General features: G+C 41.1%; 1 protein-coding gene across 2 annotated transcripts in view; it reads right to left on the reverse strand.

Moving 5' to 3' along the window:
• Window positions 1-227: 227 nt before the first annotated feature.
• The window catches only part of dnah7 (dynein, axonemal, heavy chain 7), a 72,276-nt gene continuing 46,896 nt past the window's right edge, over window positions 228-25,607 (reverse strand). The window contains exons 47-66 of one of the 2 annotated variants that reach the window (XM_071487305.1): window positions 25,128-25,313; window positions 24,421-24,584; window positions 23,195-23,349; window positions 20,632-20,822; window positions 18,535-18,668; window positions 18,089-18,424; window positions 17,750-17,876; window positions 17,235-17,429; window positions 14,459-14,551; window positions 14,143-14,319; window positions 13,787-13,948; window positions 13,473-13,673; window positions 13,088-13,249; window positions 12,152-12,337; window positions 10,877-11,014; window positions 8,855-9,085; window positions 6,576-6,728; window positions 3,878-4,055; window positions 2,959-3,062; window positions 228-506 (exon numbers count right to left, since the gene is read on the reverse strand). In XM_071487305.1, coding sequence (XP_071343406.1) covers window positions 300-506; window positions 2,959-3,062; window positions 3,878-4,055; window positions 6,576-6,728; window positions 8,855-9,085; window positions 10,877-11,014; window positions 12,152-12,337; window positions 13,088-13,249; window positions 13,473-13,673; window positions 13,787-13,948; window positions 14,143-14,319; window positions 14,459-14,551; window positions 17,235-17,429; window positions 17,750-17,876; window positions 18,089-18,424; window positions 18,535-18,668; window positions 20,632-20,822; window positions 23,195-23,349; window positions 24,421-24,584; window positions 25,128-25,313 — 3,480 coding nt within the window. In that variant the 3' untranslated portion in view covers window positions 228-299. The remainder of the gene's footprint in view (window positions 507-2,958; window positions 3,063-3,877; window positions 4,056-6,575; window positions 6,729-8,854; window positions 9,086-10,876; window positions 11,015-12,151; window positions 12,338-13,087; window positions 13,250-13,472; window positions 13,674-13,786; window positions 13,949-14,142; window positions 14,320-14,458; window positions 14,552-17,234; window positions 17,430-17,749; window positions 17,877-18,088; window positions 18,425-18,534; window positions 18,669-20,631; window positions 20,823-23,194; window positions 23,350-24,420; window positions 24,585-25,127; window positions 25,314-25,607) is intronic. The other variant, XM_071487381.1, reaches the window with a different exon arrangement.

Raw genomic sequence — 25,607 nt, forward strand, 5'->3', positions numbered from 1 at the left:
CACCAGGGAACAGTTGGGAGCTAAAACTGCTAATCTAACTAATTTATATGCGGGGCGTCTGGGAGTTTATTACCGGCAGCCGAATTATCCGCAGATGTGTCCTCTCCTCCATAACTAACGGACAAAGGGATTCAAACCGGTAGAAACACCAAATCAAGCAGTGTCGCTCTAAAAAATCAGGAATTTGCCCGATGTGCTGCATAAAAAAGGCAGAGAGAGAGAGAGACTGTGAGTTTCCTTCATTCTTTTAATCACAATTACAGAGTTTGTCCCGACATTTGTGTAAAACCAAACAGAGACTAGGAGCTGAGCTGGCAGAGCAGCGCCACCCCTCGTCTGATCCAGTGCTCCGGGGACACGTCGGTGTTGAGCGTCATGGCGAGGACGTAGTTGGTGGAGTGGCCGGTGGTGGACAGGGTGCCGCGCCGCTCACTGGTCTTGTAGACGGGCAACACGTAACACAACCTCTGGGGGATGTCCTGTCGCTTCATGGGCTTCAACCACATCTGAGAGAGAGGGAGAGAGAGAGAGAGGGGAGGGAGCATAAAGAGGCGTTACAGAGGGGTAACAGGGGCAAACGATTGGATTCAAAATTCAAGATGTGGCTGCCATGTTTGCCTGCTTCTTTCTTGATATGCCACTTTGGCAAAGAGTCAGTGTCATTTAGAGGTTGTTTTCCTTTCAAAATGTTTGACTGGTAGAATAATTAAACTGGCAACAGAGACAACCGTTTTAATTACAGGACACATGCTTGATGACATACGTGGTTGAATTAAAAGAAACAAGATCAGATTATATTAAAGGTCAGGACAGATTAACGTGAAACACAGTGGAAACTAACCTGGATCTCAGTTTCTTATCCAAACATTAACAATTAACACATTTTAACTTTGGGGACATAAACTTATGAAACAATTGCATTAACAAGGAATATTCCCTTTGGGCTATTAACAAGCCTTGGTTATGCAAAAGGGATAAAATGGGCCACTCAAAACAACATCTTACAAGGAAAAAGTAAAAAAAATAAAAAATAAAAAAACAAAAACAGTTTGTTGAGTTGCAGCCAGAGAAGTACTGATCTGGTTCCATAACGGGCGCCTCTATGAAGATTTGCATTTCAAAGCCAGCCACGGCCTCTGTTGTGTTTTTTCCCCAACAAATAATAAACACATTTTTAATTAAGTTCTGGTCTTGTCAAAAACTGATTCTGTTAATAACTTGCCCTGAAATGTCTGAATATTAAAAAAGTCAGTCTTGTGCATTATTCATAATCTCTTGAATGCATAGAGAGGAAGAGAGAACAGAGGGAGAAAAAGAATAAGAAAATAAGGAAAACTTGATCAGTCCTCGCTCTTAGCCAGCGGCACTCTGTTTCCATCACTCTGTCAGTCTTCTTTCATATAGCATATCAAACTCAATTAATATGAGGATGAGAGAAGCAGCCAGGCTTCCTACAGGCACAATGTGAAAAAGTGCTGAAGCTGCTCTGTGTTGAGTCCAGAGAACAAGGAGCTGTGAACATCCTCCTGGGTGGAGCAGCAGCCACACTCGGCTGCTTGTTGTTCACTTTCTCCTCGGAGATTTGCAATATTGGTCTCTGATAAAAAAAAAAAAATCCTCGTAGGCGTTTACAAGCTAAATAACGCTGCTCAATTTTAATAATTTGATATTAGAATTATATCTCTTCTCTTTCTGACACCCAGAGGGTGAATCAATAAACCTCCTCCTCTCAAACTATATATAACAATATGTTATGTAGCTAGTGTTTCTCACCATACAATACCAAGTCACCTCACACTAAATAGCTGCCCTCACTGAGGTGTCAAACAATATCTAAAGTATAAAGCCACACATTTCTTTCTGTTAAAAACCTTCTCTGTGTTGAAAATTGCACCAATTATCATCACACAAGAGACATCAAGGTATCAGAGTCTGATCTGGGGTGGAATGAGGAGGATTTCTTGATTCCTTGAAGGATGAAACTGGATCTTAAATTTAGTTTCTGTCGTTCTTGACCTTGGAAACAGCAGGCGACAAAAAAAAAAAAATACACGTTAATGTATTTAAAAGTTAATTAGAAGAAGAAACTAAACTTTGAGTAAAAAAACAACTTAGCTCTGAATAAGAAAAAAAAAACTTTTATGTCCTCATAAACATTTACATTTCTATGACGACTAAGCAAACTCCATCTGCCGCTGACAAACATTATCTCACAGCTACTAATTGGACCCTGAGGTGAAATGTTTTTGTCACACTGTATTAGTCTAGGGAAGTTGTGTTTGAGGTGGCCTGGTTCCAGACCTCTGAATCAGCACTTACATCTCTAATTTGTTTAGTGATTTAAATGTGTTAAGTACGTGATGAAGGAATCTTCAACCTAAAACTAGAGTGAAGCAGCACTGTAACAGACTGAGTGTGTAGCTTTTAGCAGTGGGACTCCCCTCACTTGAGACTGAGAGCACTGTTGTTAGCTCAGCTGTGAAAGCTTATGAAAAGATCAGGAAACTCACAGTAGCATTCATAATGTGATAACTGTCGTCAATAAAGGGCTTTGGAGCTATTACACTTAGAAGCAGTGGTTGTGTAGATTTTTTTACTAAACTGAAGGAAACAGGTTGAACATACTGTGAGAATCAGAGCTCAATGTTGTAGTCGTGATGCATTCACTTACTGTCGTACGTACTGAAGTGCATTTGATCTGTGAGGTCATCGTTTAGCTCAGTAAACAAGTGGACTGACTACACAGTGAGTAGCCAGGAGTCTTTGATCTGAACTGAATGAACAGATTCAAGAGTGATTTGTGATTTACATCTCTATAAACAAGCCCGAGGCTAATATGTTATCAGGCTGAATGCATGGAGTTAGACAAAAGGGCAGTTCAGTCTGATTATCTGAATCTGAGGATTCTTAAATATAATGATATAATCAATAGTATTATGGACTGTGTGCGCTCCTCACCACAGGCATGGGGTCATGCAGCACTTTGGGGTAGGACTCAGCAAGAAGTTTGGTCTCTCTGTCCCAGCGGGCGCCATCGAGGAAGAGGCCTCGAATGTACACACCTGATGCGAACATTCAGAGCCAGAAGAGAGGTAGTGAGTGTTACCATTAGTCATCCACTTCCTTCTACAAACTCTACATAACCCACAGACATGGAGGAACCCTGTGACTGCAACACATGCAGATGTTGGCTCTTATAGCAACCACACGACTTCATGAATCGCACTGGACTGACCTGTGTGTGAAAACACTGTCTGTTCTTACTGCATGTGAGCTCCCCCATTAATGGGGCAGGAAAAAGGGCCGAGATTTAGAGATAACTGCCTCTTGGCATTCTGTCAGTATCACACACCCAAATGCACAAACACACTGTCAGATTAGTAGCTTGGCAGTATGGGCTGTGGTAGTGTGATGGGGCCCTAGCTGGGAACTGATTGATGGTAAGACTTTCTGTGAGTCTGACTGAGAATCTCACAGCAGAGCGGGAGGCACAGCGAGGGGCTGATGCAGACCTGCATGCAGGCGAGATGAAGGGAGGCTTTGCTTTAACTTTATACTCCGCCTCACTCATTTTCAGTCAGCCTAATGTCAGATTTCATCTGTTTGTTTTTTCTCCTCCACCCACTGCCTATGTGCCTCTTATTTCGCTGTCTGCTTTGAAACCTTGTATCTTTTTCCACTTCCTCCTAAATCCTTCCCTCTTCAAGTGCTCTCTAACTTCCTGGTATCTCTCCTCTGTCTTCATTAAACTAGGGGATGGTTTGCTGAATGTCATCTTTCAATAGCTGTTCTAATATCCCACTTTTTCTACTAAACTACCATCCCTCCTTCTCCCTATAACCACTCTTGCTACTCCTCCCCCTCAGTAGCATCCTACCGTCCTCTGGGGGCCGTTTGTATTGTCTGTCATCCAGAACCTCGAAGTCGAAGCCCAGCAAGTCAATAGGGACGGTGTGTTTCCTGGCATAGTTCTGCTGGCTGCCTGTGAGGAAGGCCTGGGTGAAGAAGAATCCTGATACCCAGAATACAGCAGGTGTACCCTTATCGTACCAGTCCTGAACACACAGCAGGGCAGAGAGGAGAGGGACATTTACAACCACAACCTGGCAGAATATTGTGGACACATGGGGTTTCAGATGGGTTCACATGGTTGAGTTTTGGTTAGGTTCAGGTTACTATACACTTCAGCACAACTATAATACAATATTGTTAAACATAATGTTCAGTTGATTATGTGTGGGTGAGAACAGGCTCAATCTGTTCTGTTCAAGGAACTTAACTTTAAAATCAGTCACAGGTTTTCAAAACAGAAAACGTGAGCTGAGGTCAACACAGAATTATCATATCTCATTTAAAAACAACACTGCAGTGTGAAAAAGGAAATTCTTCACTTGCTCCCTAAATATTTCTGAACCATTATTAACATCACTTCTCATTTCTGATTTTTCCACACCAAGAGGATTTGAAATTTCAGGTCACCAGTTATCTTATCTATTGAGAGTCTGCTCACTCATGCCCATGCTCCCCATGACAATGCTAACATGCTCATGTTTAGCAGGTATGATGTTTACCATGTTCATCATCTTAGTTTAGCATGTTAGCATGCTAACATTTGCTAATAAGCTCTCAATACAAAGTAGAGATGGGAACATATTTTGCTTTGCAAGTGCTTGGTCAGAAGTTGTGATATTTTAGTGTGGACCAAAGTCAGACCACACTGCACACACCACAAGCACGGCCAAAAACAAATACTCTAACAAACTCCCCAATTCAACAAAATTACTCTTATGGCACATCAGAGGTCTAGCTCTTTCTGGAAAACAGCTGTACACCCGTGGACCTCCGAAAGTAAACAACAAGGAGATCTCTATTCATAGATATTGATATTGAGTTAATCACTTCTGTCCAAAAGGACGTGACTCCTGGTTAATGCCACAGCATGTGGATTTAAGTTCCCACTTACCAACAGCTATGCTAGCTGCGGTCCATTCTTTAGATCTGGAGGGAGTAATGTAAGCTCTACATAAAATTTGTACAGTTACAGTAATTGTCAAGGTTATTATAAAACAGTCCACTCAGTGTGGGGGCTCATAAAGCAGTATTCATATGAGGCAGCTGTGGCTCAGGACGCAGAGCGGGTGGTCCACTTATCAGAAGGACGGTGGTTTGATCCCCTGCTCCTCTAGTCCTTCAAAGTGTTGAAGTGTCCTTTGGCAAGATACTGAACCTGAACCCTAAAATGCCCCTGATGACTGTGTGTGTGTGTGTGAGAGAGATGTGTTACGTATAGAACAAGTGCTGTATAAATGTGTGTGTAAATGTGAGCTGTAGTGTAAAGTGCTTTCAGTGGTCGTTAAGACTAGAAAAGCACTATATCGATGCAGTCCATTTACTGCAAGTGTGCTGGATACCACTTTAATAAACATGACTGCAAGTTGGATCAAACTTTCTTTTAGTGTTTTCCATCCATTAGCCTGCCAGTTGATATTAAACAAAAATATACCTGTTTGCTTTATGAGATGAGAAGAACATCAGTTTCTTCTATGTGCACTCAGCAGAGAATGAAAAACTAATTTAGCCAAGCTTAGCAGAAAGACAGGAAGCAGGGGGAAAGAACTGCCATTGTTACAGGCACTTAGTTTACACAGTGGAACCATCTAATAACCATCAAATGCTGAACAAGTAACCGGTAACTGGACATGAGACAAGATACAACATGTATGTCTCTCATCTTCATGCTAAGCTCAGTGAAGAACGTACAGTCTGCTGAAGACATTGAGGTGAAACTAATGTTTTTCTTCCCTAAGCTGTTAGAACAGTAAACTATTCCCACATTTCTTTAAGTGTGGATGTAGTCTGTCCAGAAACCTGCTGCCACAGATAAGGAAGCCAAGACTTTCCAGTTCACCCTGAGAGGAGTCAAGGGTGGACATTTCAGTTGGATAACTATCACACAGACAGACACACACACACAGTTCTTTTCACTCAGCTGAGTAATGATGAACAGGGGGATATTTAAGCAGTGGAGATTGAAAAGGGAAACATGGGAACTGACAGTTAATGAAGCAGTTCACTTTGCAGACTCACATGACAGACCGTGTGTCTCTACATGTGTTTCCTCTACCAACTGTGATAGGTCCACCTACCTCCTATGTGTTGATAAGCCACAGTGAAATTAAGTGGTCTTGTGCAACTCAAATGTGACACAGCTCAAGGCAGGGTTGAAGTTGACTATAGAGGGTACAGTATGTACTGAAGTGAACTCTTCCATGTGACACCAGCTCCTCACCTCTGAGGCCAAACAAGCCAACGGGGTTCCAGAGACTTGTAGAGACGTGACCATTTAAGGAGTGTGTTCTGTGTTCTTTATTTTTTTCCAAGAGCAAGCTGCTTGTTGGGTATTTGCCTTCCAGTGCAGGATGACCATGGTGATATATTTGTACTCATCTGACTCTACAAGCAGTGTAATAAAGAAGACACTTTCTTCTTCCTCGTGTCCTTGTGTTACAAATAACCCAAAACACTTCTTTAATAATGCAGCGTCTGGTAATCGGCGCTATGGCAGGTTTCAGTACCTGTAAGAATTTGAGTCGTTCCAGGAAGTCATTGACGTAGCTTCCCAGTGGTTTGAGGCTGGGGTAGGACTTCTTCATCCACATCCCTGGTATACGACCCTTCAGGATGCTGCTGACCACCTCCTCCAGCTCAGCAGACATCACTACCAGCCCCTGCACACACACACACACACACACACACACACACACACACACACACACACACACACACACACACACATTTACAAACCTACAATCACCTACAAACACATGATTAACATCTTTGCTACCTGAAAATGTGAAGTTGTTCAAGCATTGTTATAACACTGAAATGAACATGAGAGGGAAGTCATATGAGAGAAATCTAAGCTTGTCACTTAAAAACCTCTCTCTGGAGATAGGTGACGGCCCACCAAATTATGAGAACTCTTGTTACTCTGTAGGGGGTCTTTAATACCAATATGATGAAACATCATGTTCTTTTATGGTCTCTCCAATTCAATCCTATGAGAAAGTTGCATCTCAGGAGGAGAGTAAACATGTAGAAATTTTGTTTATTAAATGGTGTAAAGCATGTGTGTGTTCAGGGATGTTTTTTTTTTTTTTAATTATTTTCTTTATGTGGTGTAATTGAGTGCAATGCTACACATATTCAGATGACTCTATGACCAAATAATTGCAGCCTTACTAGTCTAACACAAACTAAGTAAAGTCTATGTCCTGGTATAAACAAAATTTTTCAAACTTTTGAAATACAAGGCTGGAGGGATGGATTTTATGGTCGAAATAGCTAGTTTCACTTCAAGTGTGTCTTGGTAACAATTTGAAGAAAAAAGAAAAAGAAAAACAACACAACAAAATAATATTAAGGCTTTTCGATTTATTTGGGAGTCTGCAGATTCATAGCTAATCAGACACAGCAGATGTGGTTAGTGCCAACTACCTACACTCTCCTACCACTTAGGCACCTTCCCCCTTGTTTATTTATGGATCAAGTGACTGCACAACCACAACTTAAGTTTCAAACTACTCCTTCGGAAACCTGGCACCAGACACACACATATTTATAGCTGTGTTAGCAGGGTGGCTGTAGAGATGGTAACATTATTCCACCACCGTGATCTAAAATGAAACGTCTCGACAGCTACTGGAAGAATTACCATGAAATTTTAGACAGAGATACATGGTGCAGAGATGACGAACAGTAATAAGTTCAGTAATCTCCCTCTGTTTCTGCTACAGGTTTATGACCAAATCCTTTAAAAAACACAGCATTTCCATCTGAGTTGCACTATGTGTGCTAATATGCTAAACTAATATGATGAAAATGATAAACATTATGCCTGCTAATCAGCATCTGATCAGCTTTGTCATTGTGACTGTGTTAATGATAGTATATAGCTCAAAGCACCACTGTGCCCTACCCCCTCACAGAGCTGCATGCACTGCTGTAGATTGTACTGTAAAGTCTTTAGTCCAGGCATAGGGAAGTGGCTAGAATACATAATAGCACTGCAAGAATGGAGACACTATATGCAGCAGGGTCGGCTCAGTTCTCAGAAGAAAGAGCACTTTCTGAAGAGAAGGTCAAAGCACTACTTCGTGATTTCAAAATTTAGATAGCTGCTTCAGCCCAGTTATTTCCTAAGGGTCATCAACATTTCTGTAAAAGTGTCCATTTAATTTTTTCAGACTGCTCATTGCTCATACATTTACTTACTGCATAATATAAAGACAGTGCCTTTTAAAATGCTACAAACCAATAACACAGAGTGACATGTAGGTGGAAGCAGTTTTTCTGTACAGTAGTTAATTTCCACACATTTCCCCAGTGTTTAACTAATAGCGAAATTATAGTGTTACATTAGTGCATTCGGTGTGTTGTTCTGATGCTTACAGCATTTGATTTCTGAGGATGTATTACCAGCGTTTCGCCTGTAATCTTTCAGCAGAGGTGTGCCACTACTGAAGAAATATTGCTTTCACTGCACAGAAATGTAAAATCAATAATAATTCATCATTTGGCCTTACTGTTTATTTAAAACAAACAAATTAAGTGTAATTACAGTGCACAAGGCCTTATATCATATAATAACTATCCAAATAATAAGGATCACGGGATCAAGGGGACGAGGAATAAGTTTAAAGACATAACTGCCAGCCCTTTGTGCTAATATGAAAAGTGTTGTACATCTCACATATGGGCTAAAACTCCTGGCAATGGCATCAAATTTCAATCAGTGGAAATGTGACAGTATAATACACCCCCCCCTTTTTATCAGCTCCATGTAAGTATGTACCTTAATGGCCTTCTGGATGTTGACACAGGAGTCTCGGATGGTGCAGAGCAGGTTGTTGAAGCGGCCCATCTCCTGCACCAGCACTGTGTTCATGCTCTGATTGTAGCTGGTGGGAAAGCGCCTCATTGCTGCCTCCAAGTCAAAGTCTTCAGGCAGCTTGCTTAGGATGTCAGCTGCCACATCAAAGACCATGTCATCTGAGGATTTGGCGTCTCCGCCTGAAGAGCGGGACTGATCAGAGACACAGAGCATCAGAGGATGGATGAGAAGGGGAGGAAGGACTCATGGCTTGGATTGCTTTGACAGTTCATCATTTTTTGGGAAAAATTATCTTTTGCTGCCTTTGACTTGTCAAATTATGTATTCTCTTTTTAGGACTCCTTTGCTATTCTGAAAAGACCCTGATGTTAAAGAGGTTTTGACTTCTGACTTTACTTTGCGTATATTTCATCATCTTTGTGCCAGGTTGATTAAGATTTATGCTTTTAAAAGGACACAAAATGGCACAGAATATCACAGTCTTATCAGTTACCTTCCCCTTCTTAATTTGTGGTCATTTCTCAGGCTCAGAGGGATTCGAGCAAGTATAATCTTAGGATGTCATCTTTAAACACACACACACACACACACACACACACACACACACACACACACACACACACACACACACACACACACACACACACACACACACACAGAGTCTTCACAGCATTTTCCTCAATTTTCTCCCACACACTGATTTGACACAGTCTTATCAACAATTATAATATTCATTCATGCTGATAATTATTCACTCTCATCTATGATTCCTCCACTTTCCTCTCAGTCCAACTTGCAACATTTACCTATTTGATGCTCATTCAGTAGCCAGCGGTAATGGATAATCATTGGCTAATGACATTGGGGTTACAGTAGGGGAATGACAAATAGTTGCTTCATTCCATTTGAAGCATCTCCATGTTTATCGGTCATTGAGACGGATGAGACTGTATTAGATGCTAATAAAGTTCACACATGACTGAAGCCATTATTAATCTTGTTGAATGGAGTTTATGTGAATAAATGTCAGACTCCATTGGACTCTAATTTTAACTTGAAGTCTAGAAGTGGCAATGCCTACGGAAATAATTTTCTATTTGTTTGTAGCAAGTCAGGTCTGTACATAAGGAGCTGAAAGAGGCACATATAGAGACACTCTTGCTTGGTGTTATATCTTGATCCCTAGCACTTGTTTCATATCAAGTTTAATTCCCACAGGAATTCAGACAATTTAAACTTTGAGAAATTTTTGATAATGGAGAGGCAGTGCACTATATCTTAAAATAAATAAATGGATACACGGATAAATAAATATCTCTTTCCACTTTGCAGGAGAAGCCGTACTTGTGTCAAGTTGGCCTTGATGTGAAATGCCTTAGATTTGATTTGCAGCAGACATTAACTGAAACCAGGAAGCTGTAAACTATAATCCTCAGCAAACCAACACAGTCTAACTCTACAGAGCTGAGATATAATGATGTGGGATCACACAGATCTGCCACAGTGAGTCACACTGTGTCTTTGGAGTCTGACTTTTTGTTCTTTGAGAAGTCTCTCAACAAACAACTGAAATGTTTATTTTTATTTTTCACTTTAATTAATGTTGCATAGATTATTTTAGTGGAGGACAGTGAAATATCTAAGGCTGGCAAAGATCCTAAAAAAGCGGAAGCATATTGATGCTGAGTGTGTGTTTGTGTGAGACAGTATTTCAGTGTCTAGGTAAATGTGTTTTAATGCATGTACTTTAGTCTATTGGTTGTGTGTGTATGTTCATGTCATGTATTTGCTGGGTAAGAGTGTGATGCATGTTAACTATAATTTGAAAATCAACCAACTGAGTACTGACATTCTCGCTAAACATCTGGATGCTGGCCAAGAGGGGGGTCATGTTGGTTTGGGAAGCGACCAACAGCTGCTTAGTTACTGACTTGCAGCTATTCAATATAATCCCCGTTGTCTCATAGGTCTAGGTGGATTTACCTGTGTAAGCAAGATGCTGTCAAAGAGTAGTTGTGTCTCGGCCTGATCCTTGGTGATATCTGCATTGGCGTTCATGCCGAAAATCTCTGGTGACGGGTTGAGTGGCAGCGACTTGGTGTATACTATGTAGCTGTTGTACTGCAACAGAGATGCAGAGAAACAGTGGGCGAGGAGAGAAGTGAAGAAAGAGAACAATTTTTAACGCAACATCAGGAAACATCTCCAGTAATAACAGTCTCTGAAAAACAAGTTGGCTCCTTAGATTGCTGACATTTATGATAATGACTATGTAAATGTGACTTCATGAATAAAAGATGTGGCTGGAGGGGGGTGCAGCACTGGAGAACAAAATGCCAAATAAAATGGAGCGCGCCATAGATTGCACTTGTGTTAACAAATATATCAACCTTCACTGATGGTGGTTGCCTGCTGTGCCTTGTTACACACATTTTATCTCCTAATGACTTTTTAAAGGTAGCTCAACAACAGTGCTAAGCAACTGTGAGTCCTATAATATGCTTAGTTTAGAAACAAACACATTAAAGAGAGTTTAACTTTTCTTGAGTTTTTAAGGTAGTGATATTCTGGGCTTTGTGTAGCTGATAGGTCTGTGGTCAAAGAACTGTTTCTGATCTGCTGTTGTAAGTGGAAGCCATATTGTTGGAGGATATTTAAAGAAGACTTCTGATATGTATATTCCAATAACACGCTAATTAACATCTCTGTACTGCAGTGTATTTTATCTCACAAAGGACCAACTATCTTGAATACAACAAAAACACAGTGTCCTTGATGCACAGCTCTTACATATCAGCTCCAAGTGTATGTTGTAATCTCTAACCGGAATATGTAGGTTTGTGTAGAATAAATACTTGATAATGGAAGGAGGGGAGCCACCTTGTTAACAAAGGATTGTATTTTCGCACAATCACAGACAGTGAAAATAGTGGCATTTCACAGATGATCAAAGAGAGCTACATAACAGCGAACAGCACCCCCTTGTGGTGAATCTGCAGCCTGCTAAATGTGACTGAGTGACAAGTCAGTTCACTGAGGTGCTTTGCATCTAAAACAGACTTTGCCCCACTCAATGTGAAATACTGTGAAAAGTTTCCCAGGTAATACCATGGCATTGCCTAATCTTTGTAAAACCCTATGTATATTAATGTGGTTACAGCCAAATCTAAGCTAAAGCTGTGAATTTATAAAGAACCCTTCTTGATACTAAGGCTGGTGTTGGCTACGATTTATAGCAATTTTGTGTCTGTTTCTTACATCTTCCTCAGCTGGTGCATAGTAAATCCCACTGGGATCAAACTTATAGTCAGGGTCCTCAATGATCTTGGAAGTGTAGAAGATTGAGAGGATTGTACGAAGAGTCCGTCTGTCCCAGTCATCTGTCACACGCCCTCCATAGTTACACTCACCAGTCATGTAGCGGAGGGCATCAAATGGCACTTCCTGCAGGAAACAAGAAACCAGGTATTTAACACAGGAAACAAAGAATGATCTTGCGATAGGGTTGCACATTTTAGGAGGAGGTGAGCATTGACAGATGCAGGATTTCCCTCTGCGTGTGTACTTTCCTATGCAACAGGAGACCTGGCTGATATTCACTTCAGAAGCTGGACTTGAAAAAGAAGCTGATGTAATACTTGGTGAAAGGGTAGGGCTGTGGCCACTGTGACATTTTCTGCTGGAGGGTTTCACTTACAAATTCACTGAGCGATACTTGCTTACAAGATGAAAATGTCACTCTTCACAAAAGATATCCTCAGTAGTTAATTTCTGCCACTTTTTTTCAGTTACAGCAGAGGAACTGAGACTGGTGGAGGGCTGGAGTGCTATCTGTTTGTGGAAAAATGTCAAGAGGGGTTTTGAATATGGAGAATAAAAACAGACACTTGTGTTAAGAGGAAACCACTTGTAAAAGCTAGAATTTCCATTATCTCCTTAGATGTTGAATACTGTATATATGGATGGTGAATGTATATCTGTGTGTGACCAAGTTTTATCTTGTGAAGAGTTGTGTATCTTGTGAAGATTAACTTTATATATATATGTAATATGGAATTCTGTAATTGGGGAAACATTTGACGGTGTTTCTGGTAACTAACTTCAATTGAGGAAATGGAGGGACTTTAATAAGAACAATACTGTCAGTAATTCAAGAAATATAAGGATCATCCATGAAAGGAAAGAGCTACCTACCTGGTACTGTTCCAGGAACATGTGCAGCTGTTGTACAGAGATCCGGAGGTCGGTTTCATTGAACTCATAAGGAATGTTCCAGCCTAAAGGTCCAAACTTCCTCCTCTCCTGGGTGAGGGCGTGGAAGAAGCACAGGCCATACAGTAGCTTCTTGAATACAACCTGAGAGGAGGATAAGCACAAATGGAAAAACATAGTCTTAGATGAATAGTAGCAGTTGTTTAGTATTTCTACAGGTAAAACAAACACATACTGAAATGCACAGCAGGGTGATAACAGACACAAAGAAACATAGGACACCCACTGATATAGGCATGATAGATAAACACAGCAAGCCAACAAGGCATACACATGCACGCAGACATGCACGCACGCACACACTGACCGGCTTGCTACAGCTGCCAAAAAACTCTGGGTCAGAGATAGGATCCATTAAGAAGGAGCGTGCAATGTTGGCGCGGAGGCCCTTTGGAGCCTCGTTGGTCATCTTCACCCCATTCTGAAGCACAGCCACAGGGAAGGTGGGAGATGGGTAACTAGTCAGCCACAGCCGAAAGTCTGGGTGGGTGGTATCTGGGTTCAGCTCCTGCTCACAGCCACAAAGACCAAGTAAATAAATGAACCTACTGGAAGTAATGTATTAGCCTTTTAACCATTGAATGTACAGTCTGTGTATAGAAAACATGTGTGTGTTCTGACCTCACAGACCCTCTCCAGCGTTGACATCCATGAAGTGGCCAAGTGGCAGTTCTGCAGAACCACCCAGGTGCCCTCTTTAATGCCTGTCTCAATCATGCGCATAGCAATAGGACCCTGGCCTTGGCCCAGGGAGAGGGAGGTCAGCTTGTTACCAGTAAAGCCCTAAGGGATAAGAACAGTTGTGCACATGCACACATTCACTCATGTAGCTGCTTTTTACCCTGGAAGGAGTCAAAATAATTTTCAGTGCTTGTGTGGGAGCCTGGCAAATCTGGAGGATTCAATTTCTCCTTTCATTTTGAGTTTGTACACACAGCAGGCTTCAAAGCCGCTGAATTTCCCAGATGTCTCTGTACCTTTTCATCTCCAAACTTCAGCAATGCAGCCATGGGGTCTGAGCCAGGGGAGAGGATGAAGATGAGGGGGGCACAGCAGTGGCTATCAACAAAGGCCTCACTCAGGTTGAAGGGTGGTGCTTCAATGAAAGGACGACCCAAACTGTTGGAAACAAACTCCTGTACCATGGGAATAATCTGGAGGACAAATTAAAGGAATGTGTTTATTGTGTGAAACAGTTCCCAAAGTATTTAGAATTGTTTGTTTAAGGAAATGGATTCACAACTCAGTAACCAAAGAACGTTATACAATCCAAAAAACACCATATGAACTGACCTTGTCTGGTCTGAGACAACGAATGACCAGCATCTTCTGAAAATGGCTCAGCTTCTCCTGCCACTCATCAGGGAAGGGAGTCTGATGGGGATTCTGCAAATGCACACAGCACAACCCAGACTGAAATTACACTGTAGGTAAATAGAAATTACTTCAGACTCCACACTGGAGCACAGTGCATTTGCTTCTAAATATTAGCATGACTCACTTTAAAATGACCTTTTCTAGGAAGAAGATATACTGCAGATATCTCATCACCTATCTTCCACCATTATCTGTTTCATAAACATAAAGTCTAATAAAATACTCTAGTGATTGGCGTAGAATATAATCAAGCAAATCAGAGGAGAACCTGTGAAGTCACAGAGATGAACAAATTACATCTTTTAATGCGGGTTAGACTGAGGAAATTCAGTCATTTTTATTCATCAGTAAAGGAATCATGCCCCTCATCATGTTACCTTCAAGAAACATGTAGCTAAAGGCCCTTTTGTCAACTTTTGAGGGGGGGTTTGGGGTGGCGTTGCACAGTATTGAGCTGTTGCAAGATTAAGCTATTTAATTAAGCAAAAAGAGGCGTAATCTGTAATGTGAATGGGAAGGAGAGTAATGCGGGGAGAAAGATAAATATGTATGAAAAGGGACAGACTGGGGAAAAGAAAAAAGTGAAAAGAAAAAGAGGTGGGGAAACAGAAAAACCATCGGGCACTGGGTCAGAGCAATATGTTTGATTAACAGAAGAAGTGAGCAATGGTAGCAGGAAACTTTGGAATTATTTCCCTCAGGCTGTTTGTCGGGAGACTTCTGGCTATGTGTGTTGGCAGGTGCTTTGAGACAGATACACCTATTTAGGATCTCCTGGGGATTCTCCGTGTGTACAGGGGTGTGTTAGCGTGTGTGAGTCGGAGTGCCTGTGTGCTTGATTGAACAGCTGTTGTTACATCAAGATTGAATAAATGTGAATTCTACAACTGGAACAAACTAGATTTAATTAGATAGAAGCGTTATGGCTGATTCTGTTGATTATAAATCAAAGATGGTGCCTGTGTGTGTGTGTCTTTGTGTGTATGTGTGTATGACAGCAAAGACACAAGCATGTGTGCACCACACATTGATTAAACAGCTGTTCTTGCATCTAGATTGCATAGAGGTGGCTAACACAACAGGAACAGAATAGATTTAATTAGATAAAACTTCAATTTCAGATTCTTTATATTTCAGAGATGGAGGGAGCACATATGTGCATCACCTGTACCTGACAGGCAAATTATGTTTCTCTCCATCTTCTTTTTCTTCACTGTGCACTTTTTCTACTCCACATTAAAAATAATTTAACTCATTCATTTGATATGAATTAATAATAATACAATAATAGGCCAAAGCTTTAACAAGGTCTTTGGGGAATCTGCATCATCTAATCAATCAGTAAATAGTTACAAGACACTGTAAAAAATTAATAGACTGTGAATTTTAAGGACTGTAAGATTGTAATTGACAAGCTAATAAAATAATTTGTCACACAATGACCATTTTCTAAAAAATGAACAAATGCAAAACCTGTTTGGCAGATATTAATAATGAAAATGTGTTACATTCATATCTCAACACATCTGATATGGAGGTAGCAGTAGCAGGTGCTCCCTGATGTATGGGGCAAGATAAGGGTGAGCTCTGTCACACTGTTGTTGTGTTGGGGGATGTAAGAGTGTTGTGGAATCCTGTTGAGCTGCAGGGTGGGTGAGGCTGGCTTGTTGGTGCAACCTATTCACTCTAGCTTTGTTTCCTTTTTCATCCCACTCCACACGTTAACAGTTTTCCTGAGGTTTGCCTGTAAGTTTAAATAACTTCTTTCCCTCTATCATACCTTACTTCCTCTCTCTTCCACAGTCCACCAAAGCCCTCTCTTTCATAGGGAGGAGAAATCTGATTTTGTTTGCTTTTTTTTGTCTTTTACACAACTTTCAAAGGAAGAAGAGGAGAGGAAAAAACAATGCACCGTTATTTTTAAATGAGACTAATACTATATTTGTGGAAAGTCAGAGATGTTTTCTCCATATTTCACCGACTTGGTCATCCATAATCTGATTTGGTGCACTTTGAAAGGTCAGCTGCAAAAAGTGTTACATTTTGAATAATTTGATCTTTGAGCCTATTAAATCAAAGCAGTACACAACACCCCAAGTGGTATTGATGCGAGGTTTGCTCTTCACAAGAAAATGACTGCTCAAGCTGGTGCTGAACAGTTCTGCCGAAGACTGTTTGCATTATTGTTCACATACAGTGTATATTGGCAAAATCTTGGGTAAAAACCTTTAGTCTTTAATCTTCACCTTTTTGATTTATGGACTTTGTTCCTGCGAAACATCCAGAATTCAAATGTTGTTGTCAGTGCTAAATGTGACCTACTTTCAAGACTGCTTACCTGCTAAACTGCTAAACACAACCACATCTTCAGCAGAAAGTCAACATGTTTACAGATTTGCAGACCCCAGCCATGCCAGCACTATTAGGGTGCGTATTGATTAAATGGATTTACAGGTTTTCTTCTCTCTCCAGTTGTCTTGGGTATTTTGATGTAATTGGTGCCTGTACATGCTGATTTTCAAATATATCAGAATTAACCAAGATTAACTGGTGTCTTATCAGGTATTCAACCTTACGAATCTTTTCAAAGAGAGACGGGACAAAACGCACCTAATGTTACCAACACAGAATTATATTCAACATCCACGGACAGAGCCCCACCCAGACCACCAGTCGGCTTAATGACACTCACTGGGCTGTCGTAGACCTTCTTCCACTCATCCCTGAGGCGAGCCATGTCGCGCCGCAGACCTTTGAAACACTCCATCTCATCCAGGCGGCAAATCTCATCCCAAGACTTCTTGGGGAGCCAGGTGCAGGGGTTTGAGTGGGGGTTGTCCAGGCCCACACCACCTGTCAGAAGGAAGCGCCACTCCCCCTCATCCACCTGCAACATTAATTACTGTTAAAGAGTTACAGCAGCAGAGGATTCTCCACTGTAAGTGATTTAAAAGTTCACCATCCTGGGGATTATCTCGGGTAACGACCTTATGCAAATTGAAAATGCAAAATACAGATAATCTAAAGCAATCACACAGAGGGCTGACTCCAAAAAATTAGTCCCCTCAGCTTTTTTTGATCAGATAATCACTTACTAATAAACCAATCAAATAGCCATATTGAATGTGTTACCAAATAACTTAAACATTCTTTTAAGAAAAGCATTGAAAATGTTTATATGTGTGTGGAGGGTGTGTATATTCCTACCAGCTTGTTGTGCATGAGCAGGTTGACAGTGAGGCAGAAGGAAAAGAGCAGCTTATCCTTCTCAAACAGTGAGCGACACACATTGACATATAGTGTGTAGGTAAAGTGGTTTTCCAGGATCTGTAACCTGAAGAAGATGCATATGGTGGCATTTTAATAATCTTGTTCCAAATCAAACATAATTCATAAACTCATCCAAAATCATGAGCTATTACTAGTGTTACATTCAAAATATTCTTAACAGTTTACAAGAGGAGAGAAACCTCTATGGTTCGATAATCAGCTTAAGTGACTTGTAGGAACTGGTATTTGGCCACAGCATTTGTCAGGCCTGCTTACCTCTTCTCCAAGTCGTCACTCTTCTCTGAGCTGTCGATGGAGCTGATGAAGAGGTTAATAAACCAGGTGAGGGAGTATTGGTACATGGGCTCAATGTTAGCCAGGTCAGCAATGGAGAAGAACAAGATGGCTGAATGCACGGCAATTGGTGTGTAGCCCATACGGGTCTCATCAATCTTCCGCTCTGTCACCTCAGCCACAGCCTGCTTCTCTGTGATTTCATTGGCTAGCACCTTGGAGCAGGAGAGGATCTTGACGGCCGTCTCGTCTTCCAGGATGTTGCCCTCAGAAGAGGAAAGCACCTGTAAGATTTTGTCCTCAATCTCCTTCAATTGTCTGAAATAAAATACAAGGGCAAATGTAACAAGTATGCAGTTTGCACTTTGACAAAGAATTTTTATTTTATTTGTTAAAATTTGATTTGGGTTTGGTGTGAGCTGCTGTACCTTTTGTTCTCTGCTCCCTGCAGGATGAGAGCCTGTTTCTCTTCCTCCAGGTTGGGCCTATCCCGGGCCACCACAATGCCCAGCAGCTGGTCCTGAATGCCCTCCGGGGTGATCATAAAGTTCAGAAGGGTCACCTACAGCACAGAGGAAGAAATGAATAGAGTTTACAGGCATAGACAGGCACAAATGTGTGTTTGTGTGTATTTGGGGGTGAGGTTGTGTAAACCCATCCTTGCTTTCAGACATTTACAGTGCAGTGTTGATTACCTTGCCCCAGTGCTGTTCTCCCCACTAATCACGTACCTAATCAATTCTAATATCCACTCCAGTCTTGGGAAAGTACAGGTAGGATGCTTTTACCTTTTTTCTTTTCTGTAAAAAGGTGTTACAGCTTGAAGTGAAGGAGTGTCTTTTACCACAGCCTTACTCATCCTGCTTTGCACTTACCCAGAGGTTAAAAGCCTATATCTGCTATCTACTCTCTGCCCTAATAAACGAGTGCACTTCTCCGGGGCCTAATTCTATTTCTATTGATGCTGCGGACCTACTGAGCTGATGGTAAAGACTCAGAGCCCACATAAATCTCCCATTCGTCCTTTTCACACATACACCCTCCTTGGCTCCTTTTCGTCCCTTGAGCTTCATAAGGGCTAGTTTCCTAGATGCTTGCCTCTTGTATTTGAAAGTAGTGCTTTTAGTGGGAATAATGGAAGCCCCATACTGTACTGTACTGTAGGCAAAAAAAGGCTTAAATAAAAAGAGAAAAAAAAAGATTGAGCCAGTTGTGAAAAATGAGTGGAATCTATCTAATAGCAGCCCATAAAGAGCGGGGCCCTGCAAATAGATGCTTGAAATGTGATCTTCGGTAATGCTTTCCAACCCCTTGCCTCTCTGAAATGCAATTTCCTTTAATGCTCCTTTCCTTGGAATACTTTTTTGGGAGACTCTGTTCCACTGGGGAGGTGGCATCAGTGAATAATGATTCACTGTATTGCTAGGGTAAAAATGTGCTAACATTTGAGTGGTATGATGCAATAAGTAAGACCTAACGAGTATCACTCATCTAACGGCAGAACTAAGGTTTGTTTTGGAATAAAGGTTTACATAATTTTCAAGTTTAACTTTCAAATTAACACAACACAGCCCAAACTGTGAGAGTGACACAGTGTGACTGACCAACCTAGACCAAAACTCTCCTTTGTCAAAATGGCCTGGAACAATCTACATATTTCAGGTTGTGTGGTGCAAAGAGAAAATACAGTGCCCCGACACTTCAATAACAATGTAATGTGTGACAATCACTTGAGATAGCACAGTAACCTAGGCTGCTTGTTACTACAAGGTGTGCTTAAAAATGTAATATTTTAAAGGCAGAGTAAGTATATGTCTGTATGGTCGCTGTGAGAGTCTGTGTTTTATTACTCCCGTCAGTGTTGGCAGCAGCACTGTTGTGGAAGATACAGTACATCTATCCTTAGTTGTGGTGGGATTAAAAGGGCACCTGCTCCATCTGTGTGGAGGTTGTGGGTATAGGAGGCATGGAGGATTGCTCCCGGCTCATTACAACCACACAGACAACTGCTAAAAACTACCATGGTATGTGTGGCTACTGTCAGGGAATACTCTGACTACACTGACTGTCATAACTAGAAGGGTTGGGGGTATCAGATCCCTTGCACACAGGTGTATATCTATGTGTCCTAACATTGTGGCATTAATAAAATAAAATTCAACTAAAGGCGCTTTAGCATTGGTGTGCAGGTTATTACAATACTGACACGGCTGATGCCCCTTCTTACTTGTCAGACTGTAGTAAGCTGACCAGTGGAATAAGTGGCAGGCCATTACACTGTGGTACAAAACACACATGAAACTGCTGCGAATCCACATTGCTCTGATTAACATGATTTGGCTTTTCTAAAAAAATATTGACTTCAATATGCACAGCAGAGTTGCTTCCCGTAAAGTGATTAAGTATTACAATGACTGCGTTTTCCATGATAATAACAAAATGTGTTTCTACAATGTGAAATGTGTGAAAGTGTACTGGGATACAAAAAATACAACAGTGCCTAAGGCAGTGTCCCTCTAGACTACCTTGACGGCGGTCTCAGGCAGGTAGTGGGGGTTGCGTAGCTTGGTGGTGATGTAGAAGCGAAAGTCGGGAGCGTATTCAATGGTAGAGTCTCCCAAGCGGATACACATGGCACCACCCTGTTTAAAAGTCTGTCTCAGCAGCAGAGGCTCCAGGATAGGGTCCAGCTCCTCACCGACATTCTCCAGCAGCACTGAAACAAAATGTTTATCAATATTTTCTAACCACAGGAGGCTGACTATTTTCAGGAGAGACCTTTATACTGATACATTTACAAACAACCCCACCTGGGAGCTGTCAAATTCACCACAGTTGTCTACTGTTGACCAACTCTGCTGCCTTAACAGCTGAGCCCTCGCACAAATATTTTGCTGCCAGACAAGATAAAGAGGGTAGAGCTGGAATGTTTCCCACAACTTTCAACTCTTAGCTTTGCAGTCTTTTAGCTGTTCCTCTGTCAAAGTTAAAAAAAGGTGATCAAACTTTTACTGTACTATACTCTCAACTCTTCTAACACACACACACACACACACACACACACACACACACACACACACACACACACACACACACACACACACACACACACACACACACACACATACAAGTTCTATGGACTCATGAAAGAGAAATCAACCTCTATCAAAATGATGGAAGGAACAAAGAGTGGAGAAAAAAAAGAACAGTACTACTTATGACTGAAAGCCACAACATTATCTGTGAAACATAGGGCTGGTCCTTTTATGACAGGGGCATATATGGCTCCAATGGAACAGACAAATAGGCATTTATTGATGATTTCACTGCTGACAGAAGCAAGGTACACAGAAGCATTCTGTGCTCAGATTCAGCCAAATGCATCAAAACTCATTGGAAAACATTTCATCATTCAGCAAGACAACAATTCTAAACATACAGCCAAGGCACCATCTCAGGGTGAAGAGGTGGAATATCCTTGAGTGACTGAGTCAATCATCTGATCTCAGTCTGACTGAGCTGGATTCAACCTGTTGAAGCTCAGACTAAAGGCAGAGAGACTCCAGAACAAGCAAGAGCTGATGGAGCTGCAGTCAAGCTCTGGGGGAACATCACCAGGGAAGATACAAAGCTTCTGCTGATGTCTGTTGACCAAATACTGACTGGATTTACCAAAAAATATTAAAAATGATGATTTTGTTTGACTTCATTTTTATCTGCCCAAATTGAATGTGCTGAAGCTCAGAATCTGAACAACAATAAATGTATAACTGTCCAAATGAAATCAATCTGGACTGTAAATAATGTGCAATACATTGCCACAATATACAAGACTAACAAAAGCATAATCTTCACCATCCTTGATCATGACTAGCACTCAACACTCCAGCCCAAGTAGCTCCATGAACATTTGCATACACATGCGATACCAAGAAATCAGTGAAGCAAGTCAACATTACTAGTTAGAAATGCCTTCTTTCCATGACATCATTTTTGATGTGATCTCTCCTTAAGTGTGATAATGCTGTCCTCATGTTAAGAACATTGGCTCTTCTATAACATATATGAAATTATGTCTCATTTTCATACAGCATTTAGAGGCAGTGACAACTGCTGAACCACCTTCAACCATATCAGGCAACCCTCTCTGAATTGCTTTGAAGGATCATTTTGTCTTGGTACATCACATCAACACTGCTAATATTTTCAGCAGATTAAACAGTACTTTGTAAACAGTATTTTGTACTGTTTAATAAACATATGCCTAGAGATTTGGTAGGGAAACATTAGCTCAATCATTATGAAAGAAAGAATCCTGGCACATAATCGGGATTATAGGCTACAATACAAACATCAAGAAACTGTAAAACTGTGAAATAAACAGGCTATGGAGGGTGGAACTGTGCCCTCTGGGGACTGTTTTGCACCCTCCAAGGACAAGCTACTCTCTGAACTGTTAGCCTTGTAGTCTGCCAGTAAGCAAAGACCCAACGGCTGGCTGAGTCAGGTCATTATTTAGATGTCTTTTTAATGGCTGTATAGCTGTCTCTGCTTCTAATTCTAATTCTTGTCTTGCTGTTCCCTTTCATAGCCTCTCAAAATCCTATGAGAAGACAAAAGCACAAAATGTTTTTCCAGGGTTTGTTGTTATGTTGTGTGCTTTTGTAAAAAGATAGTGGGGTTTGTTCTGAAATCAGTTTATGAACCAAGGTCACAGCCACACGGTAGCACTGGAGAGTGAAGCAAAGCTGTTGCAATTTAAGGTTAAAGACAAATCATTTAAGACACACAAACACTGGAAAACAAAACAAAACAAAAACAAACAAAAATGGTCATGTCAGCTAGCACATGTCCCCATAGTGGACAGGGAAGACACCTCACTCAGAAATATTCCTTATATGAATTCTTCCACTGCAGAACTGAGAACAATGGAGAAAAACATTCTGTGCACAGCAGTAGCTGGACTTTGTGGTAAAGATAGACCTCAGCAGGTGGTAAGAGGAACTGCAATAATGTGAATGAAGCCCATGCGCACAACAGTAGGCAGCAACAGCAGAGACATCATACCAGAGAAATACTTCTACTCACCGGGTGTGCCAAACTGGATGCAATTCTCCAGAGTGCGTACAAAGTCAGCATCACTCAGTTTAATAATATGCAGGCTGTTGGCCTTCTCCATGTTTTTCACCCACTTGTTGGCCTGGCCCTGGGGATCGATCATCAGAGGCCACCGCCTGGCATTACTACACACACACACACACACACACACACACACACACACACACACACACACACACACACACACACACACACACACACACACACACACACACACACACACACAGAGCAGTGCATGATCAAACGGTGCAGTCTTGTCAGAGTGAAAGATCCTGTAACTCTCAAATGTGTACCATCACAACAATAGGGGGGATGTTCAGAGACAAGAATTGAGATGTAGAGAGCAGCTTAGGGGTGAACATTCACTCTCAGCACAGTTAGACAGCTCACAGTTGGATAGCACACCAGGGGCTACAGTATTGTGATTAAAAAGCAATGTTGCTGCTTCATTTACACAAACAAGCAGATGTTTTGTAATGTTTTTTTTCTGCACCTTAACGTTGAATCAGACAATGTCACATGGGCAATTCTACAATAGGTTACAAAGTTCTGTCACAGTCTCCTTTTTTTTAGGGTACACACGATGGGCAGTCTATTGCTGATCCTTTGTTACCAGAAACCCATTGTGATTCAGGTCTCTCAGCTATCAAAAACACTGCTTTGCACCCCATTAAAACATTGGAACTTATCCCATATGCACAGTGAGTGAGTGGAAAGTGAAGTGGTGTGAGAAATAAATAGTATCTAGCAGTTTCAATGAAGATATTCATTGATTCATTCAATCATAGTAAGAAGAGGCCTTTCGGGTTTAAAAAAAAACAACATTGATCCCTTTGCTTATATTTAGGAACAATTTACAGGTGTACCACACCCCCAAAAAGCTGCTTTTGTGAAAAATACATTTGAGCTTCAGTTTTCTGTTAGTGCTCATCATTTTATGATTTTGAGATACTGTCTAATTCTTTTTGCAATTCAAGTAATTTTTTTTATGCACTGCATGGTACAGCTTTATTGCATAGGAATATATATCTGTATCAAGACTGGCTGTTGGCAGATGCTTTATGTTCAAGAACAGCAGAAAAGTTGCCTGAGATATTGATTGTTTGTGCAATAAACACTTAATAATAAATTACTAAGTGCTAAGAAAATACTGGTACCTTTTTCATGTCAACGAAAAGTTTGTCTTCAATACTCACGAGATTATGATACCGTTGTCTATGGAGAAGCTGTCTGATGGTAGGCCAGCGATGGTCCATGCACGAATCTTTACTGGATTGCCCAGCGAGTTCATCAGAGACATGTTGGGGGAGCATGGGATCTCTTTCCTCTTACAAAGATTCATCCACTCCTCTGTCTGATTCTGTAGAGGAGCACACTTACTGTTAATTACTTTATTTTCACTTTACTGCATGCACAGAAACAAACACACAACACACTAACCTGTAAACAAATAAGAGCATATGCAAGTGAATAATTATGCTGGTCACAATATATGTACATACAAGCATACGCAGCTAATCACACATACCTCCAGTCACAAACACAAGTATGCACTTATATGATAAAAATAACAAATTCATTCTCCTCCTTAGTGTTTTGCCGCATCACAATGGCCCTGTATGTCACACAGTATAAAAGATGACCTTTAAATACTGGCTTGGTCTTGGAAATCTGTGAGGCTAAGAAAGAAGAGAAAGCAATGTGCCTTGGTAGCCCCACAGTATTTATTTTTCACCTGCTCTCAACTGCTCTCAAGCCCTTTGGATTTCCTTGGCCTAAAACTGTTCTGGTAGAAGTGCCTCAAAATTAATGAAAACTCCCAATGTAGCAGCTCTGCTTCAGAACATGTTACAGAGACTTAACTCATCTTCCTAAATATGTAGTATCTGGTCCACTATCTTACTTGTCTGTAGCTGGAAGTGAAGGCTCCCAGGTAAGCTACTACGCCTGCTGAGATGAGGATGTCCCCCGTCAGGTTATTATAGAGGTTCCCAAGATCGGAGGCCATTTCACTCCAGCGCGTTTTCTCTCCACCCAGGCCTCCAATCAGCTGCTCCGCTCGCTCAAGCTTCTTACTGCACAGATCCACCTGTGAGGTATAATCAAAAGAGGAATGCAATAATGCGCTGTTGTGGTCTGACCTAGGTTTAGGAAATGAATGACTGTCATGGTAATCACAGCAAGTTTGTGTAATTCTGTAACCGTTGACTTAAACTGGCTGTTTGGTGGAGTCCATGGGTTATGAGTCAATTATCTTTGCCTGGCTGTTCTCAGGCTTTTATCTGACACTGCAACAACTTTTAACTCTTTTAACTTTAAAGTAGAACTACTATCTCAAGAAAACTGTTGTTAGCATAAACTTCTGCAAAATATTTAACTAAAT

The sequence above is a fragment of the Trachinotus anak genome, unplaced genomic scaffold (genome assembly GCF_046630095.1).
Source record: "Trachinotus anak isolate AG129_WGS33_773 ecotype Australia unplaced genomic scaffold, CSIRO_AGI_Tana_v1 ptg000001l, whole genome shotgun sequence".
NCBI classification, from domain to species: domain Eukaryota; kingdom Metazoa; phylum Chordata; class Actinopteri; order Carangiformes; family Carangidae; genus Trachinotus; species Trachinotus anak.